The sequence below is a fragment of the Microcaecilia unicolor genome, chromosome 11 (genome assembly GCF_901765095.1).
Source record: "Microcaecilia unicolor chromosome 11, aMicUni1.1, whole genome shotgun sequence".
Taxonomy (NCBI): domain Eukaryota; kingdom Metazoa; phylum Chordata; class Amphibia; order Gymnophiona; family Siphonopidae; genus Microcaecilia; species Microcaecilia unicolor.
Window position 1 is genome coordinate 37846286 of NC_044041.1, and position 20205 is coordinate 37866490.

The 20205-nt window shown below is 44.2% G+C and overlaps 1 protein-coding gene across 1 annotated transcript in view; it reads left to right on the top strand.

Moving 5' to 3' along the window:
- Window positions 1-18494, top strand: part of MLXIP (MLX interacting protein) — a 160446-nt gene extending 141952 nt beyond the window's left edge. Inside the window, exons 13-17 of the mRNA XM_030219870.1 lie at window positions 2609-2710; window positions 6603-6730; window positions 6915-7038; window positions 8918-9047; window positions 16053-18494. Of these exons, the coding sequence (XP_030075730.1) occupies window positions 2609-2710; window positions 6603-6730; window positions 6915-7038; window positions 8918-9047; window positions 16053-16174 (606 nt within the window). The 3' untranslated portion in view covers window positions 16175-18494. The remainder of the gene's footprint in view (window positions 1-2608; window positions 2711-6602; window positions 6731-6914; window positions 7039-8917; window positions 9048-16052) is intronic.
- The last annotated feature ends 1711 nt before the right edge of the window (window positions 18495-20205 follow it).

The following is a 20205-nucleotide window of genomic DNA, read 5'->3' on the forward strand; positions in this document are numbered from 1 at the left end:
GCCGGCATGAGCTTCTGAAACCTTAATAGTGAGTGTGCCTATGTGTATATATAACAGTTAGCAGCTGGGCACACCGTGAACAGACAGTGCTGCATCTGATGTGTCTCATCATGGGGCAGACGTTATTAGATTTATAACATAGGATTTGGCTTGGATGAGGGCTGGCCGTGTATCAAGAATACCCTTCCCTTTGTAATGAAACTAAGAGCACCCATTTTAATATCTGATCCTATCTCCTGCCTCTCGGTGGCACCTTTTAATCATGTCAGCACCACCTTAGATATTCAGTAAATCCCAAAGAGGCTTAGACCAGAGGTTCCCAACTGATGTGCCATGGCAGAACCTCAGGTGTGCCTTCATGCCGGAACTAGGTGTTACAGTGGCCAGGCACCACCACCCAAAATGCAGTCATGCAGCCCCACAACCCAGATGTCAGTCCCCTGAAGAAAATATGGTGCCTGGGGCAATGCACTGGTTGCCCTGCCTTAGTTCTGGCTCTGTTTGCTACAGCCTAATGCCCACCCTAACCACTGTCCTCTATTGCTGATAAGTCTCTCGCCCTCCATTCCAAACAGTCGGGTTTTCAGATCTCATTTCAGTACTGAAACAGTTCTCACTGCACTAGCAAATGGATTCACTCCTACTGGGATAAACACATGGTAGTTCTTCGCTGCGTTTGATCTTGTAGAACAGTCACTTCTGTTAGACTGCCTCTCCTCTCTTGGGATCTCCGGCACGGTTCTGTCATGGTTCCACGTCTTTTCTCCCTGCACAGTCCTATACCGTTGTCACAGCTTCTTCTAGGGCATCTCCTCATTGTCTACTTTATGGTGTTCCCCAGGGCTCTGTCGTGTCTCCACTTCTCTTCAATTTAATTCCTCAGCCCTTTAGCGACGCATATTCAATCACTGGCTGTTACAATCCACTTTTACCCGGATGACATCCTTCTACTATATCCCATAAACCCTAGAAATTCGTCTCTAGGGCAACTTCAGGGTTGCCTAAACTCCATTTCTGATTGGCTATCCTCAGAAGCTTAGCCAAAATTGGGTGGCGGAGCAGGTGGCGGAAGAGAGGTTGGTGGTTGGGAGGCGAGGATAGTGGAGGGCAGACTTATACGGTCTGTGCCAGAGCCGGTGATGGGAGGCGGGACTTGTGGTTGGGAGGCAGGAAATACTGCTGGGCAGACTTGTGCGGTCTGTGCCCTGAAAAAGGCAGGTACAAATCAAGGTAAGGTATACACATATGAGTTTATCTTGTTGGGCAGACTGGATGGACCATGCAGGTCTTTTTCTGCCGTCATCTACTATGTTACTATGTTACTATGTATGTTACTATGTCACAAATTAGTGTTAAGTAAGGACAAAACTGTCAGCTGTTGGTTCACAGGAGTCCTTTCAGTCCCTCCTGTATCACTTGAACTATTCGGATCTACCTTTCAACCAGTGGACTCATTTAGATATCTTGGAGTAATACAGGACTCCCAATTATCATTCACTCTTCAAATCTCTTAAATGTATGTAAAATAGGATTTTTTTTGTCCTTTGCCAATTATGCACTATCGCCGTTACTTCAGCTCTGAAATTTTTCACTCTCTACTTCTGGCAGGCTGGATTATTGTAATATAATCTACCTAGGATGTAATAAAGCATCTATTAAAAAATTACAATCTGTGCAAAACACAGCCATTTGTCTCCTATGTCATGCGCGTTTTGATCACGTTACACCACTACTACAAAAATATTATTGGCTTCCGATTCCTCAACGTATACTGTTCAAGCTATTGGTTCTTACCGCATTGGTCTACCGCTTTATCTTTCCCCTTTTATTGTCTAGACCGCCTGCTCCGTTCTATAAATGATCACCGCTTAGTGTTACCAGGTCCTAAACTTGTACATGTAGACTCCACCTATCGCTCTGCCTTCTTTTTTGCCGCCCCATTTAACTGGAATTCTCTTCCACTTGATCTCCGTGCTGAATGCTCATTAAAAAAAACTTCAAATCAAAACTAAAGACTTGGTTATTCACAAATGCTTTCTCCTTGAGCTGAATTTTTGCTGTCTTTAGCTACTTTCCTTCATTGGTTCCCCTTCCACTTCCTTCCCTCCCTGTTTGGTTTGACTTTATCTTCTTTTATTTCCCTGTGTGATCTGCTTTCCTGTCATTTTTTGTGTTTCTTTTGCTTTTCTAAACTGTGTTATATTGTGTTGTAAACTGCTGTATACTGCTAGTTAGTCTTAGCAGTAAAGCAAATCCTGATAAACTATAAAGCAGGAACTCCTTTCCATAACTTGGCTAAATGTCCTTATAACGTGGAGCTCCCGTGTCTATTAAGCCAGATCAAACGGCCTGTTTGCCTAGTGAAATTGCTTTTGAAAATGACTTTGAAAATTGCCCTCCCTTCCCCCACCATTCCAAGATTAGCACCTGTTAAACTTTTCTGTGCCCTGATCAGTGATGTGTTAGGACAAACGCCGTTCTTGGAGGTGCCCTGGAGTTGGGCACAGGAAGGGCACTGAGCAGCGCCCCAAGCTGAAGAGAATCGACAGAGTCCTTAGATCCAATCACAAAGTCCTTTTGTTTAGAAGTATTTATTCTTTCTTTACAGAGTCAAAGAATGAAACACATTTCAGCAGAACAGAAGAGAAGATTCAATATCCGAATTGGTTTCAGCACCCTGCACAGTTTGCTATCCACCAGCACAAAACCAGTAAGTTTTCCACACACTTGGCAGCAACACAGACTCCTATAGAGCTGATGTATTTCTAGGAAGCTCTTTGGGTAGTAACTCAGTATCCAAACCCTGTTCCTATCACCAGCTTCAGTTCCTTATGTATTTTCTTTGACCAGGAAATTAAGAGGATGATCATTATAAAAAAAATAGAAATAAATAAATATAATTAAAAAAAATTTTAAATATACATATATATATAACCTGGGCTTTTACAGTATTGCATTGCCTTCCTGTGTGTGGCTACACTTACAGGCGCAGCTGGTCTGGTTTTCAGGATGTCCACAATAAATATTCATGAGAGAGATTTGCATGCACCACCTACACTGAGAGCAAATCTCTCTCATGAATATTTATTGTGGATATCCTGTAAACCTGACTAGGTTTTGGAACCCCCTGCTTCAGGGGTAATTTTACAGCAAGGTGCCTATGTGAAAAGCCCAGAAAGGTGTCTACTGTAAGCCTGTTTTATAAAGTCCAAAGACTTAATCCCCATCAATTTCAGAGAAGATATTTTATAAAGGTAACATAGGCATGTACATTGAAACTCTGCACAGAATACACCCCAGGGAATGCCTGTGTGCAGATCATGTAACAGTAGCCACACTCCACGCATATGCAGTCTCACGGTTTTGTAAGAACCTTCTTGTGCATGTAAAACAGATTTTACATGTGGGAAAGACTTCATGAAATTGTGCCCTTTGCATCTAGAACTAGATTCAGTCAATGGCTCCAATATTTGGGCAATGAAAAAACTGAGTGCGGTTCTATAAATGAGGCTCCGAGTTAAGCGCCCTTTATAGACTAGCAGCGTCCAATTTTGGGTGCAAAGATTTTATACCAGCTGAACCCTGGTGTAAATCCTCTTGCCTAAATTAGATGCAGATCTTCCATATTCTGTAATACTGTGCACATCTCTAGTAAATGCCCTGACCCAGCCACGCCCCTCCCATGGCCACGCCCTTTTCAGTTGTGTACTGAAAAATTTAAGCGAGCTTCTTTATAGAATAGCAGCTAGCAAGATGCATGTAAATTCAAATTGTTGCCAATTAGCGCCAGTAATTGTTAGCGCCCAATTATTAGTGCTAATTACTACTACTACTATAAATCATTTCTATAGCACTACCAGTTGTACGCAGCACTTCACAATTAAACATGAAGAAAAGACAGTCCCTTCTCAGAAGAGCTTACAATCTAAGGACAGACAGACAGGACAAATAAGGGATTAAGGGTAGGACAGACCGATAGGACACATAGGGAAGGGACTATTGAAGAAAGGAAGACAAGATAAAGGTTATGAGCAAGTGACAAGTTAGGAGTCAAAAGCAGCATCAAACAGGTAGGCCTTTAGCCCGGATTTGAAGGCGGCCAGGGATGGAGCTTGACGTAACGGCTCAGGAAGCCTATTCCAGGCATAAGGTGCGGCGAGATAAAAGGGACGGAGTCTGGAGTTGGCATTGGAGGAGAAGGGTGCAATTAGGAGAGATTTGCCTAGTGAACGGAGTTCCTGGGAAGGAGTGTAGGGAGAGATGAGGGTGGAGAGGTAGTGAGGGGCTGCAGAGTGAATGCATTTATAGGTCAGTAAGAGGAGCTTGACTTTTATATGGAAACGGATAGGGAGCCAGTGAAGTGACTTCAGGAGAGTGCTGATATAGGCCGTGCAGCAGAATTTTGAACAGATTGAAGAGGAGAGAGATGGCTGAGTGGAAGACCTGGGAGAAGCAAGTTGCAGTAGTCTAAGCGAGAGGTGATGAGAGTGTGGATGAGGGTTCTGGTAGCATGCTCAGAAAGGAAAGGGAGAATTTTGGCAATATTATAAAGGAAGAAACGACAGGTTTTAGCAATCTGTTGAATATGTGCAGAGAAGGAGAGGGAGGAGTCGAAGATGACCCCAAGGTTACGAGCAGATGAGACAGGAAGAATGAGCGTGTTGTCGACAGAAATAGAGAATGGGGGAAGGGGAGAGGTTGGTTTAGGTGGGAAGATAAGGAGCTCAGTTTTGGACATATGAATTGGTTTGTTACTCAAATTAGGCACGCACCCAAATTTTGCACATACAGTTTTTAGCATCATCTATAGACTTCATCTGCACAGGGGCAATTCTAAATCTTGGTGCTTCATTTTAGGCACCCCAGTGCCACGCACTGCCAATTCTATAACAGCATCTGGACACCAAAATGCCAATATAAAACACAAGTGTAAGTCAACATTGGCGTGCTTAAAAGTAGGTGCCATCCGAAAAAGAAGCATAAAGGAAATGGTGCACACTCCAGCCAGAACTACCAATGGCGGCTGTGTTTGGGCTGGCAGTAGGTGGATTAGTGAGCAGTAAGCCTGCGTTGGGCTTACCGCCGCTTTGCAAAAGACCCCCTAAGTGCACCAAGTGACGCTTGTAACTTACAATATTCTGTATGTTACGTGCATAATTGGGACACCCAGCTATGCTCAGCCCATGTGCACACCCACCTTGCATTTACATGCTAACCAATTTGCATGTGTCAGTTATAGAATCGAGCTTAGCAGTTATGTGTGTAAATGTGTATTATATGTGCACAAGTGCTGGTATTCTATAACTTATGCGCAGTTGGTGGTGCCAGGTGGATAAGCTTACCAGGAAGGTATTCCTAGGAGCAGAGCAGGTGAGGGATTGGAGGAGTGGCCAGAGCACCAGTCTTGTAATCCAGAGGTGGCCAGTTCAAATCCCGCTGCTGTTCCTTGTGATCTTGGGCAAGTCACTTAACCCTCCATTGCCTCAGGTACAAACTTAGATTGTGAGCCCTCCTGGGCCAGAGAAATATCCAGAGTACCTGAATGTAACTCACCTTGAGATACTACTGAAAAAGGTGTGAGCAAAATCTAAATAAATAAATAAATTTGCACAAATGCACAGACTTGTATTTTCTAAAATATGTGTAAAATTTGCAGGGAAGATTATGCATGCACGTTAGCAGGTGTAAATGTTTTCCTGGCGCTATTTTCACCATAAAACTGTGCACGCACTTTGGAAACTAGTGTGAAGTCCCGCCTTCTCATTCTCCACATTTGTGCAATTCAGCATTTGAAACATTTATGAAACACTCATCACCCTGGCAGCCAACCTTAGTGTCAGTCAGTAAAACCTCTCACTAGGATGAAATTGCAAACACGCAGTTGCTAAGGTTACAGATGTCACATACGTTAACACCATTAATGCACATTAGTAGTTAATAAGTCCTGTTGCTTAAAATGGGATCTGTGGTAAACAGCATTACCATATGCTAATTTGGTAGCGCACTTTAGTAATTCCAGCCATAATGCTCATAGCGTCAGCCAGGCAAATTGTAAAAAGAGAGGGGTTGATTGCATGAGTGATGAGGAAAGCAATGTGTATGTTTTATTTAAGGTGATGCTCCAGGGCAGGACCAGTGTTAAATATGCTTGAAGCCCAGGGCAGAAATGTAGTAGAGGGCTCAAACCTCACCATAGCAGCTTTAGGTAGGTTTGGGGCCTCCTGTAGCATGGAAGCCCAGGGTAATTGTCCTGTTTGCACTACCCTAATGCCAGACTGTTTCTGGGCCGATTAGAATCAGCAATTGAATTTGTCCAGGGAGGACAGAGTGATAGAACCCTGGTGATTAAACATATTTTTAAATATCTGAGCTTGAATATAGAAATTCCAGTGGGGGGGGGGGGGGGGGGGTGATGAATCTCAGCTTGTAGCTGAACTTTAAGTATGAAGCATATTCTGGTTGTGTGTTTGTAACACCTTTTAAGTATTCTGGTGTTGGGAAGGGTTAGAAGCTGAAAAACGGTGATGGGGAAGACACCTTGTTTCTGTCCTAGCTTTGGCACTTCTTTTGAGTGTGTGTTGGTTTTTGCTGTCTCTGCACAGATCAGTCACGCCATTACCCTACAGAAGACTGTGGAGTATATTGGCAAGCTTCAGCAGGAGAGGGTGCAGTTGCAGGAGGAAACCAAGCACCTGCGTGAAGAAGTGGAGAAGCTGAACACTGCCATCAAGTCAGTACACTAAATGAGTGTCAGGGCTCAGGTAGTAAAGGAACAGGAAGAGAGGGTTAGCAGGGGGCAGCTCAACAACCACGATAGAGCAAGTAATGGGGAGAAAAAGGGAAACGCTGAGATGATGTCCCGTGTAATGACTCTGTTATTCTTAATGAAGTTCTTGTCTCTCCGTGTTGTTCAGTTCTTGTCAACAGCAGCTTCCGGAAACTGGTGTGCCCATCTCGCGGCAGAGGTTCGACCACATGCAGGATATGTACGAGCAGTACGTGAAGAACAGAACTCTTCAAAACTGGAAGTTCTGGATTGTATCTTTCTCTTCTCAGAGTGTCAGATAGGTACATGAACAGCTGAGCCCTGAGTGGCCGCACTTTAGATCCAGATTTGATAGAAGTGTGAATCAGAGGAGATTATCCAGGGAATTTTTATCTACCAGCATAGAAGAAGAGGATGTCCACAGAGCAGAGGGTATTCATTAGGGGGGAAATTTTTAGACCATTCTTACAAAAATTGTCCAGGGGTACAAAGAACCCCTAGCACCTGGACATGGGGTGCTTGCATACCAGGGTGTGTGGCCCCTGTTCAAAACCCATCATTGTAAGGAATGTGTCACTGAGGGAGGACAGAAGGCATAATCCCATAAAACTAATTTCCTTATTCTGTAATGAAACATTATAATACAGAGTAGCCCTTTTTTTTTTTTTTACATTATTGATGGCTGGAAGAGGAACGCTCAGCTTTCTCAGTGCAATGTTCCTGCTTCAATATAATTCCCAGTCCAATTTTTCTTGTGCTACAGAAAAGATATTTGCAGAGGGGAGGGGGACAGGGAGAGAAGATATTCACAGCCCCTGAATTTTGCCATTTCACATGTTTTATTTATTATATTGGGATTAATTTATTGATTTTGTCATGTCTTAGCCATGTCGAGCAAGTTCATGTGCTGAAGGGACCTTTGTTTCCAGCGAGGAAAATGACCTGTGTGGCTAATAAAACATGCAGCCCAATTATGCCATTTAGGGTCAGATTTAGATGATATGTTTACATCTCCTATAAGGCCAGCCCAACCACTAAGCAAGACTAGGCAGTCGCCCTGGGCAGCAGCTGCTGTCAAAGCAAAATGATAGATCCTGATAGCCACATAAACTCAAAGAAACAGGAGGTACTTCTACTGGCAGGTAGGGTAGACGTTTTAGGGGGGGGGGGTGGATTTAAACTTTGGTTATCACTTTCAAAATTTTCAATAAAAAATTTTATCGCATCAAGAGGGATACACACATCACACTTCGAAATAACAATACAGTACCAACCCCCTGATACTAAGATAAAGTACCCGTATCCGGTACCTATCGCCCAACTCCAGTTTTATAGTCCCCCCATATCCCCCCAGAAACCACCCACCCTCCAAAACCCTCTATACAAACCATAGAACCCCCCTCCCATACTAATCCATTAGAGTTCACCCAATAATCGGTCCAAATGTGACCATTCATCCGCAGTGGGGTCATATCACCCTAACCTGCGATCAGTTAACTTCTCTAATTCTGCCACCAGTTTTATTTTCACCAAACAATTGTGTATCGTAAGACCACTGCTCTGTTTCCAGTGAGAAGCAAGGATTGTCTTTGCAGCAGCCAGACAGAGCCGCTTGATATGACACTGCCATTTTAATCCTCTTCGATTGCCCCAACCTAGAAGACACCACTTAGGGGCGCAAGGAAATGAAGTGTCCAAAATGTTAGATAAATGTCCAACCACAGCTTGCCAAAAGCTCGGCAATGGTTGACAAGTCCACCAAATATGAAAAAAGGTGCCTGTGTCAGAACCACACCTCCAACATTGATCGGTAGAACCAGGGTAGACGTTTTTTTAGATAACTCAGTCACCTCAACACCATTCCTCCCAGATTAATCTGGGTAAATATGATTGATTGAGGGAGAAGGGAGCAAGAAGCCTAAATAACTCATTTACCCAGATTAATCTAATCTGAGAGGAATAGTGTTGAAGTGACTTGATTGATTGAGGGAGAGGAGAGCAAGAAGCCTAAAACTTCATTGGGAGGGACGTAGGACTGAAGATCTCCCTTGGTTGCCTAATATCTCACACCGGCCCTGGTATCCTAAGGCAGATTTTGTAACTTGTACACCCTCTTACAAAGCCTTTTCCTTAACTGTGTCTGATGTGCAGTTCAGTATTATCATTAAACCCCTGTTTGAATCCTTCAACGGCATGGTGTCCACCACCAGCTTTAATGACCTGTATCAAACGACGTTGTCCTGGCTGGAGCAACACTGCTCCCTTCCTGTTCTTAGACCAAGTGAGTAGATCCACATGCAGTTCAGATGTAATTAATCAGGAGTCAAGGCAATGAAAGAAAAAGGTGGTTGTCCAAATGTACTGGCATGTATTTAGGAGATGGGGCGTTTTGTTCATAGTTTGGAAAACCATGCTAGAAAGGTGCTTTAGATTAGCAGAGACACTGACCAGCTGGGACACTAGGATTATCAAATGGCATTTGAGAACTGTTTTATTTATTTACTAGTAAAAAAGGCCCGTTTCTGACACAAATGAAACGGGCGCTAGCAAGGTTTTCCTTGGAGTGTGTATGTTTGAGAGAGTGTAAGTGAGAGTGACTGTGTGTGAGAGAGAGAGTGAATGTGCGAGTGTGTGTGTGTGTGTGTGTGTGAGAGAGAGAGTGAGTGAGTCTGGGTGTGAGTGTGTCTGTGAGAGAGAAGAGTGTGTATGTGAAAATGAGATTGTGTGCAAGTGCGTATGTGTGAAACAGTGTGAGAGAGAGAGTGTGTTTCACACAGATACAGTGTGTGTGTGAGACACAGACTCTCTGTGAGACTGAGTGTATGAGACCAAGAGAGTGTGTGAGTGACTGTGTGACACATAGAGAATGAATGTGATAACAGTGTGAGACATAGAGTGTGTGAGAGACAGTGTGTGAAAGTGAGAGAGAGAAAGACATTGTCTGTGGGAGAGAGAGTGTGTGAGAGAGTGTGTGTGTGACAGAGATACCCCCCCCCCCCCCCCCCTCTGGTGTCAGGTCCCCCCTCTCTCTCTCTGGTGTCTGAGCGTTACTGTGCAGGACGCTGAGCTCTGGCTGTGCTTCAAGGGACTGACCAATCCTGTTTAATAGAATGCACCTCCAACATTCTGAAGTCGAGAAACCTCGTGTGGTTGGTCACTTCTGCTTGTGACGAACCCGGAAGTACGTGATGTCAATTCAGGAGATGGATACAGACAGCAGGAATGCCTCAGCCATGCAGTCAGCTTCAGAATGTTGGAGGTGCGTTTTATTATATAGGAGGATGCCTGCAGGGATGCCAAGTTATCCAGTTCCTGACTGGAGACATTTTGAATAGTCCTGGTTTTGAATTTACATCCCAAAGCGGTGTGTGATTTCTATTGCTTGATCCTGCCCATTGAAATCAATGATGCACGTCTCATAATGCACCAGGATAGGGTGGTCAGAAATCCAGAACTGTCCCAAAATCTCTAGCCTGAAACTGGGTAACTTGGCATTTCTGTGCCTGTAATTAAAAAAAAAAACCCCAAAAACCTGAACAGTTCTCTAATGCTATTTCTTAAGAGCACCGCTGCTCAGCCTGGTATCTGCAATAATAAAACAAATCAGGGTGACTTATATATTATAATGTCCCAAAACAATGTTTTTATAAAGAGTGTGATGTGTGCCCATAAATGTGATAAAATCACTAAGAGCTCTGTTCCAGTCACTGCACACAAAGGTCACACGGCAGTTCAAAGATCTTTGTAGTCATTTCCTTGCCAGCAAAACACAGCAAAAAATCACTTATCTGACAGTTCTTCAGCAGTGAAAAAAAACAGAAATCTTCACCCCGCAGTGCTCAAAAAAAACCAAACAACACTCGACTGTGATCCCGGAGATACTACAAATGAGCAAACATGTTAAAAACATAACTTCTGTACTTAACTAAATATTAAGAAAAAAACTAGAAAACTAATCAATAGAAGTTCCTGTTCTGTGGAAGCTCACAGGCTACAGAGAGGTCCCAGGACGCCAGCAAGGAAATGCTAACTGTTCAGCCATTCTGAGACCTGATTAGTTTTCTAGTTCTTTTTGTTAGTATTTAAATACAGAAGTTATGTTTTTAACATGCTTGCTCATTTGTAGTTCCTGCTGAAGAAGGAAACTGGATTGCAGTCGATTGGTTTTTCGCAGTGGCGTTCCTAGGGGGGGGCGGTGGGGGCGGTCCGCCCTGGGTGCACACCACTGGGGGGGTGCTGAACGCGCCTGTCCGTCGTTCGTTCCATGCTCCCTCTGCCCTGGAACAGGTTTGTTCCGGGGCAGAGGGAGCATGGAACGAATGACGGACAGGTACGCGCGGCACCCCCCCCCCCCCCCAGCGGCGTGCACCTGGGCGGGGGGTCCTTTCACTGGGGGGGGGTCGCGCTGCATCCGGGGGGGGGGGCGCTGCACCCGGGGGGCGGGGCGTATCGGCGATCTGCCCCGGGTGTCAGCCCCCCTAGGAACGCCACTGGTTTTTTGCTGTACTGAGAGGTGAAGACTGTTCATTTATGGGCTTCTGTTCCAGTTTTTTCACTGCTGAATGACTGTCAGGTAAGTGATAATGTTTTGCTGGCAAGGCAAGGTCTGTAAAGATCTGTGAACTGCCCTGTGACTTTCGTGTGCAGTGATTGGAACAGACCTCTTTAGTGATTTTATCACATTTATGGGCACACATCACACTTTTTATTAAAAAAAAAGATTGTTTTGGGACATTATAGTTTGTTATAAGTCGCCCTGATTTGTTTAATTATGTGAAAATTTGTTTGGGTGCGTATATAAATACAGTACAGTCTTGATTATGTATCCTTCCAACCATCCAGCATATCTGACAGACCCACCCCAGTGACATCATTTTCAGTTATCCGACAATGAGTCGGTCCCATTTAGGTTAGATAATCGAGACTTTACTGTATATATACAGCTTGATCATATGAGAAAGTACTGTCTGCAGTGATGTTTGTATAGTAAGGGAAAAGGAATGGGACTTGATATACCGCCTTTCTGTGGTTTTTGCAACTACATTCAAAGCGGTTTACGTATTATATACAGGTACTTATATGTACCTGGGGTAATGGAGGGTTAAGTGACTTGTGAGTGGAGGAGTGGCCTAGTGGTTAGAGTGGTGGACTTTGGTCCTGGGGAACTGGGTTCGATTCCCACTTCAGGCACAGGCAGCTCCTTGTGACTCTGGGCAAGTCACTTAACCCTCCATTGCCCCATGTAAGTCGCATTGAGCCTGCCGTGAGTGGGAAAGCACGGGGTACAAATGTAACAAAAATAAAATAGATACTATTGGAGATTCTACATGGAATGTTGCTACTATTGGAGATTCTACATGGAATGTTGCTACTGTTGGAGATTCTACATGGAATGTTGCTAGCAACATTCCATGTAGAAGCCTGCGCGGCCACATTGGTGATCCATGTAGAATCTCAAATAGTAGCAACAGTGGAGGAGTGGCCTAGTGGTTAGAGTGGTGGACTTTGGTCCTGGGGAACTGGGTTCGATTCCCACTTCAGGCACAGGCAGCTCCTTGTGACTCTGGGCAAGTCACTTAACCCTCCATTGCCCCAGGTACAAATAAGTGCCTGTATATAATATGTAAGCCACATTGAGCCTGCCATGAGTGGGAAAGTGCAGGGTACAAATGTAATATTAAAAAAAAAAGATACATCACAAAGTAGATTGTGTTTGTTTATATTCTATGTATAATTTCTAATGTGATTTTTTTAATGTTTGCAAACCTGTAATCTGCCTAGAACAGTGGATAGTGCGGAATAACATTTTTTTAAATAAAATAAAATAAATAATAATATGTACTGTATATGGATGTATTTTGAAGAGTGTTCCCCTACTGAATATATTTTGTCAAGGAATATTTGTGAGACGTGTATATATTGAAGCATGTTTAGGACAGAGTGAAAAGCTTACCTGTTGGAGGGCAGTGTTTTTGAGGATGACATTTGAGAATCACCGAAACCTGCACATGGTAGAGTCTGTCTTGTAGCCAAAGGGCAGGAGTCTTGTGCAGTTACTTTACTTTCTGCCTTGGTTTCCAGCAGACACAGCACCGCAGTCTGCGGAGTTTTGGCTTAAATGATCTCTGCAGGAAACGATTCATTTACTCAGAAAAGAAAGAGAAAGAGGTTTTATGAAATGACATTCTCTTTATGCAAAGGACTGAAAATATATGGAAAGAACACTCCGTCAGTGTACATATTTAAATTTTCAGGCTCTTTAAAGAGGAAGTTGTGCCATGATTTATTTCTGATTTAGATATCTGAATAGATTGACCACAACACAATCTTGTATTTGTTATCAACCGAAACAGCAAATGCCTTTACAGTCCTTGTAAGCCACATTGAGCCTGCAAATAGGTGGGAAAATGTGGGGTATAAATGTAATAAATAAATAAAATAGTAGACAGTAGATAAAGACCACAGAGACCACCATCCAGCCTGCCTAGCATGGTGGTTAGGGTTGTAACTACTTGTCCCTTGCAGGTAATCTCTACCTTCCCAATACCTTTGTTTAGGTTTGTAACTGCAATTCCATGCAAATTAACTCCCTCCCTATTTTCTTTGATGTGCAGGTAGCTGAAAACAGAAGTGATAACTTTTTGCTTGTGTAAAAAGATATTGGGGGAGGGTAATTTGCACGGAGCTCGGTAGTTCTGACCCTGAACGAAGGCATGGATTGGGGAAAGCCTGCATGGAGCAGCTGTTATGAATTAACCGTGGATGGACCATTTTGGTCTTTATCTACCATGCTCCTATGTGATTATGATCTTGAAACTTCAAATATATACACTGAAGGAGTTTTATCACACACACACACAGATACATATTTCTATATATACATGATACCAATATGTATGAGTATGTGAGAGTCTTACATAGAAATGTAGTATTTGAAAAGGGCTCTTTTTACAAAGTGGCGGTAGAACTTCCTCGTGCCAAATTGACACCCGATGGTAATTTTGAAGTTTGCATGCGCTGTTTCCCGCAGTAGAAAATATTTTTCTATTTTGTACCATGGGGGCGTTCCTGGCAGTAATCGGCAGCACGGCCACATTGGCGCACGCTGCATGAGTACCACGCATGTAGTGTGGGAGTCCTTACCCCGCCAGGTCAGTGGGTGGCGGTAGGGGCTCTGGCAGTAAATAACCGCGTGCTACTTTTAATTTTAGCACACGGCCTTCTACCGTCCCATTAAAAAAAAAAAAAAAAAAAATCTTTTTTCCAGCTTCAGTAAAAAATGGCCTAGCGTGTGACAAAAATACATGCCCACACTACCGCAGGCCATTTTTTACTGCGGCCTAGTAAAAGGTGATTTAACTGGGCAGAAACGGCAGCACTTAATCGGTTAGTGTCACTGAATATATTCAGAGCCTGCAAATAGGTGGGAAAATGTGGGATACAAATGCAACACATAAATAAAATATCACCAGGGACTGCTAAACTCAAAGCTAGCTATTTTGTGGGCAGTCTGGGAGCAGAGTCTGCTGATAATCACCACTTAAGTCCCTACACAGTGGTTAAATCAGACTGCATAAAAGTCAGTCCTATCCTTATGCAGTAGTGGTCATGCAGTTAATTGCTCATGTTTGATTTATTCTTACTGTACACCGCCTTGAAGTGATTTCCTTCAAAAAGGCGGTAAATAAATCCTAATAAATAAATAAGTGCACTTAACCACATAAGAGAGAGCCAGCTGCATAAACCTGGATTTTCAGTGTCATTGCCCAGATATGGTCCAGCATTGAATGTCCGGAAATACCGCTGGTGATGGCTGACTATTGACCCCTTTATTTCTGTGCTTAGCAGTTCGTCATCCTGTCTGTTGCTGTAGAACCAGCTGGATCATGTATAATAGAACTGCCTGGCCTGGCCATCAGGGGTGTATCTGGACTCTGGCGGTAGGGGGGGCCAGAGCCAGAGGGAGGGGGCACATTTTAGCGCCCCCCCCCCCCGGCGCCACCGATCTCCCCACCCCCCCGCCATTGCCAGACCCCCCCTCGCCACCAATGACACTCTCCACCCCCTCCCGCCGCCGCCAACCCTCTCCCGCTTCTGTCACTTACCTTTGCTGGCGGGGGACCACAACCCCCCCACCAGCCGAGGTCCTCTCTTCCATGCAGGCTGCAAGTTGCAATGCTTCCTGTTCTTCTGAGTCTGACGTCCTGCACGTACAACGCGCAGGACGTCAGACTGAGTTTCCAAATTCTGAGTCTGACGTCCTGCACGTTGTACGTGCAGGACGTCAGACTCAGAAGAACAGGAAGCGTTGCAACTTGCATCCTGCACGGAAGAGAGGACCTCGGCTGGCGGGGGCTTGGGGTCCCCCGCCAGCAAAGATAGGCGACGGGTTGGTGGCGGGCGTGCGGGAGGGAGGGAGGGGGAGGTGGAGAGGGTCGATGGTAGGGGGGTCCAGGGCGAAATCTGCGGGGGCCCAGGCCCCTGTGGCCCCACACAGACACGCCCCTGCTGGCCATATTCATAAGGCCTCCAACCATTTGATTTCTCTCCCTCCATTTTGTCAGTGGCTCTGCTACAGTTTCTAGCACAGATTCATAGCAAAGGCTTTCATTGCACATGAGCAGAGTTGCAGACCAGTTTATTTATTTATTTGTAGCATTTGTATCCCGCATTTTCCGACCAATTTGCAGGCATGTAGCTTACATTATGCCGTAATGGCGATCGCCATTTCCGGGTAGAGAATTACAAATGATTTTACATAAGTTACATACATAGTGAAGTATAGTACAGTATGATATTGCATAGAGGTTCCTGAGTGATAGAGTATATTATAGCATAAGTTAGTTAGTCAACTTTAGCAAGTTCATTTCTGACATGAGAAATAAAGTGGTAGTGCGTATTGCGTGATTTTCATTAGTAGTCATTAGGTTATCAGTCAGGTGTAGGGTATGGTTTGTCTAGTTTATGTCTGTGGTTAGGATGACGCGTTGTGGTATGCCTTCTTGGTTTCCCTGTCCATCTTTCACATAACCTCTGTTGCTGAAATTACCAGGCTAAGCCCTTTGAATAGGAATATCAAAGCATGTGATTTATGCTGGCCTGGGGGGGGGGGCCTAGTGTAGACGTATATAAATAAATACTAAGTAACAGATAACAGAAGTAATTTTCCACTGGTATTTCTAGTCTAACACCTGATTACCAAGTTTTGCAAATCCAGCAGGACTTAAATGTGGTCACCTTGCTTTCTTTCTGCCCCTGCTAATGCCCTTCTTTCTTGGTTTCCCAGTGGTGCTCAACACTCTTCGGCACCTGAGCACAACGACCTCCATTCTCTCTGACCCATCAGGAATGGCACAAGAAGCCACTCAAGCAGTGATCAAGTCTAACAAGAACACTGGCGCCACCTAGCGGCAGGAGCAGGCTTAGATTCACGAGGATGCCCATGTGTTATGGTTCCTATGCACTGCACCATCCGTCTGTGTGTTTTCCATAGCAGCGTCTGCAGTGGTTTGGGCACAAAGCAGTGCGCTGGGAGAGAGGCGAGTGTGGCAAGGCCTCTCCACGTCAGGAGTCACAATGCAGCAATCTACAGGATGTTCAGCTCTCCAGTGCTTCCCTAGGAGGAGAGCTAAGCTCAGGTACCTATCCAGAGTCTCAGGAAGCTGTAACTAGATAGATTCTAAAGAGTTTTTAGTATATCAGACTGCCTCCGGGGTCCAGCTCACTGTGAGGCCGCTCCCTCTATGGTCCAGCTTGTTATGAGGTCACCAGTTCAGGACCATAAGGAAAACTTTGCTAAAGGGAATGCAATTTTGATTTCTTATAGTGTCAATCATCAAATATATTTTTATAAGCATTTTTTTTGTCGTTCCTCATAACCTTGATCAGGAGATTGAGATTAAAAAGGTGGTTGCACTCCGCAAATCTGGCTTTGCTGAAGCTCCCTGTTACTGTACATGAAAGCCACTTGGAAGGGGGCAGGAGAGTAACGTAATTCTTTTCTGGAATGACAGCTCATTTTTAATTTCTTTTCTAATTTTGTTATTGAAGGATAAGTAATGGAAGTGCTCAAATGAATCTTGAGAGCTCAAAGAGTGAATTTCAGGCAGGTGGATAATGCAATATTACTATCCCCAGCCTCAAAATACCAACTTGGCTCATTGCGTCCTGTTGTGGTCTTATACTGAGTTCTCCTATTTTTTTCTCCTTTTCATGCATTTATCATTCTAGCATTTTACACCTTGTTTGAAATATAAGGTCTCCACCTTGCACTGCCTCTGTGTTTCAAGCTTCAAGCTTTTAAAGTCTTTTCCCAAGCCTGCCACTCACTTGAGAGTCCATGCAGATTCATAATGGTGAATATGAGCTTTTCATAGGCAAGACTTACAAACATTATTTGATGACTCCACTGCAGAAATAAAGTAACAAATTCAAGCAGGGACTGCACAGAATTTTGTGCCAACATTTATTTTAAGTGTATTTGCTAGTATTGCTACTTAAAATACAGACCCCTCTCCAAGCATTTTAAAGTTTTGTTTTGTTTTTTTAAGCAATCCCACATGCTCACTAAATATATCTGTAGGAGACCCACTTTCTGTCTCTTGGGCCAGACTCTTGCTCAGACTGGCATGACTGGGGGTGATCTAGAAGCAACATTTTCGTCTCCTTCAGTGGAGCAACTCTCAATGTTTGCACAACAGTGACACCTAGTGGCTATACTCCAGCATACTCCAACGTGCTTTCAAACAAGGCTACAGAGAAAACTGCCATCTATGACCCCCTTTGCCAAAGACCATCACTCTGGAGGAGGAGAGAACATATAATCCCATAGGAGACATTTCTTTATTCTCTCTTCAAAAATTGGAATAAAATAATAGCTTTTTTTTCCTGCTGCCTGCTGGTAGGTTGATGATATAAGATGACAAGTCACTACTTCGGCAGTTCAGGAGCACAGGTGAAGAAAATCTGGAACTGGCTGGTCCCCTCTTTATTTCTATACATGTCTTTGAAAGGAAGCGTTTGCCTAGTACCCTGAAACTTTGTTTTTTCATCTTGTCAGTTGTGTTCTCATGGTAGTTAAATGTTCTGTCATCTGCACATGCCATTGTGAAGGATGCTGTAAATCCAATTACATTTGAACAGACAATGTTAGCCAGAGGGTTCATGGAGGTTGTGTTGACTGAGGAACCTAAGAATCTCTTTCCAGGGCAGTCTACAGAGAGATGCACCCCATCAGACCAGCAAAAGGTGATGAAGGCAGCATGCTAGTACAAGCTTTGTCACAATATTTTGGGGTTGATTCAGAGCTTCTGCCTCTGATGCTTGTGGACTAATTCCTGAGGATACTGCTGCATTCAGCTGTTGGGCAGCAGTGACTGCAAGTTCATTAACTGTTGGAGGATTAAGTGTATGTTAGCCAATCTTCTTGTGGCCATGACCCCAATCAGTGGCGGCCCTTCCATTAGGCCAACTGAGGTGGGGGCCTTGTGGTACTCTTCAGGGAGCGGCCTTCTCCCCGCTTCCCCAAGCCTACCTTTTGTTTACTAAAAGGTGGTAGAGATTCCCCTAGGCTGCCCTGCTGCCGGCACTGGCCTCTTCTCTCTAATATGACCTGCCTCTCTGATTTAACTTCCTGTTTCCTCAGAGACTGGACATGGTAGAGAGAAGAGGGCAGCCATCACCTTTTGGAAAACAAAGGTAGGCTTGGGAAAAGGGGTTGAAGAAGGAAGGGGGAAGATGCCAGACCGTGGCCGGGGGGGGGGGGGGGTGCAGGGGGCCCTCGACTTGGGCGGCAGATTGCATTGGCAGCTCCTGACCCCCATGATAGTGAGCAACTAAAATTGTGTGACCTCCCCTTACGTGCAGAATAATAATGCATCTTTGAAGAGCTCACCCAGGTGGTGACCCCAAATGTAGGTTTTGTGACCTCATAGTTTGGGTAGCTCTGTAGGGCGTTCTAGGAAGCGCTGAAAGGGAGGAATTTCAGGTAGGGATCAATCTGTCTGTAGAGAAAAAAAATCTGTATGTAATGTGGTTGAAAATGAACAGAGAAGCACAATGAGAACCTTAGTTGGATGGAGGGAACCTTCTAGAATAAAGTTTGAAAATCATTTTAAATACATCAGGAAGGTGAGTGTATAAATACACACACATGAATCTAGTCCTCAAGTCAGAGCCTTCTGTTGTGTTCAGGGCACAGAATCACTCCAGATGTGGGGGTTAGGGTAACACTCTGGATGTGGCTGAGGCCCCTTTTGAAACTGAGGTGTGGATATGAGAGATGAGGATGTTGAGTAACACCAGTCCGAACTGAGACTAAACACAGCCAAGACGTGTTTGTACTACAGGCCACAGAGCCGGTGGTGGGAGGCGGGGCTGGTTGGGAGGTGGGAATAGTGCTGGGCAGACTTATACGGTCTGTGCCAGAGCCGGTGGTTGGGAGGCAGGGATAGTGCTGGGCAGACTTATACGGTCTGTGCCCTGAAAATGAGAGATACAAATCAAGGTAAGATACACATAAAGTAGCACATATGAGTTTATCTTGTTGGGCAGACTGGATGGACCGTGCAGGTCTTTTTCTGCCGTCATCTACTATTTATATCAGGATAGGCACAATTGTAGTGTTAGGAGTTCAGCCCTGACTAGCTGCTTAAGATTTTCACAGAGTTCATTTTTTAGATAATGGCTATAGTGTTTAGTGGGGAGGGGAAAATAAATTATAGCACAAGATCAAAATCTATTCACACAGTGTTTAGAAAAAGTTCACATTTATTGAAGCCCTAGTTCATGTTGCACCCTTTGAACACAGTTGGAAGCAGATGCTGAGGGCTTTTCAGACTCAAGGCGCAGAATAAAAACAGTGACTATCGTTGCAGCATGGAGGGGAAAGGTGCCATTGTCTGAGTTGCAGGCAGTCCAAAAGCTGTGACCCGCAGTGCTGTGTGAAGTAGAGTCAGACCGCACTAAAGAATTAATACTTTGTCTTCCGTGGTTTAATAAAATCTATGCTCTGTGGAATTGGCTCAGTGAGGGTGAGTCTTGCACAGCAATTTATTCTTAATATGCCCTCTGTGATCTGGAGTCTTCATCTAACAAAATCAGTAGAGGCAAGACACATGGCTTGATGCCTGGCTGTTCTGCGTTTTTCTACATGTCAAGCTTGTTTTGCAATGTTTTACATGGGGGAAGAACTGCAGTTCTTAAAAGCCGAGTAGGTAGACTGAAAAATTCCAAGCTGTACACGGGTAAAAGTATTGTGCCTTGTTGTCTTTGTATATATCATTTTTTTTGTTATATGTATTTGTGTTCATTTATATCGTTTTGTTCTATTTTTTGAACCTTCCCTGAACTCCTTGAGGGGTGAGATGATAAATTGAAGCTGTAAATAAATAAAAGAATGCATATATTTTTAGCACTATGTGAAGGAAGCAAAATCCATG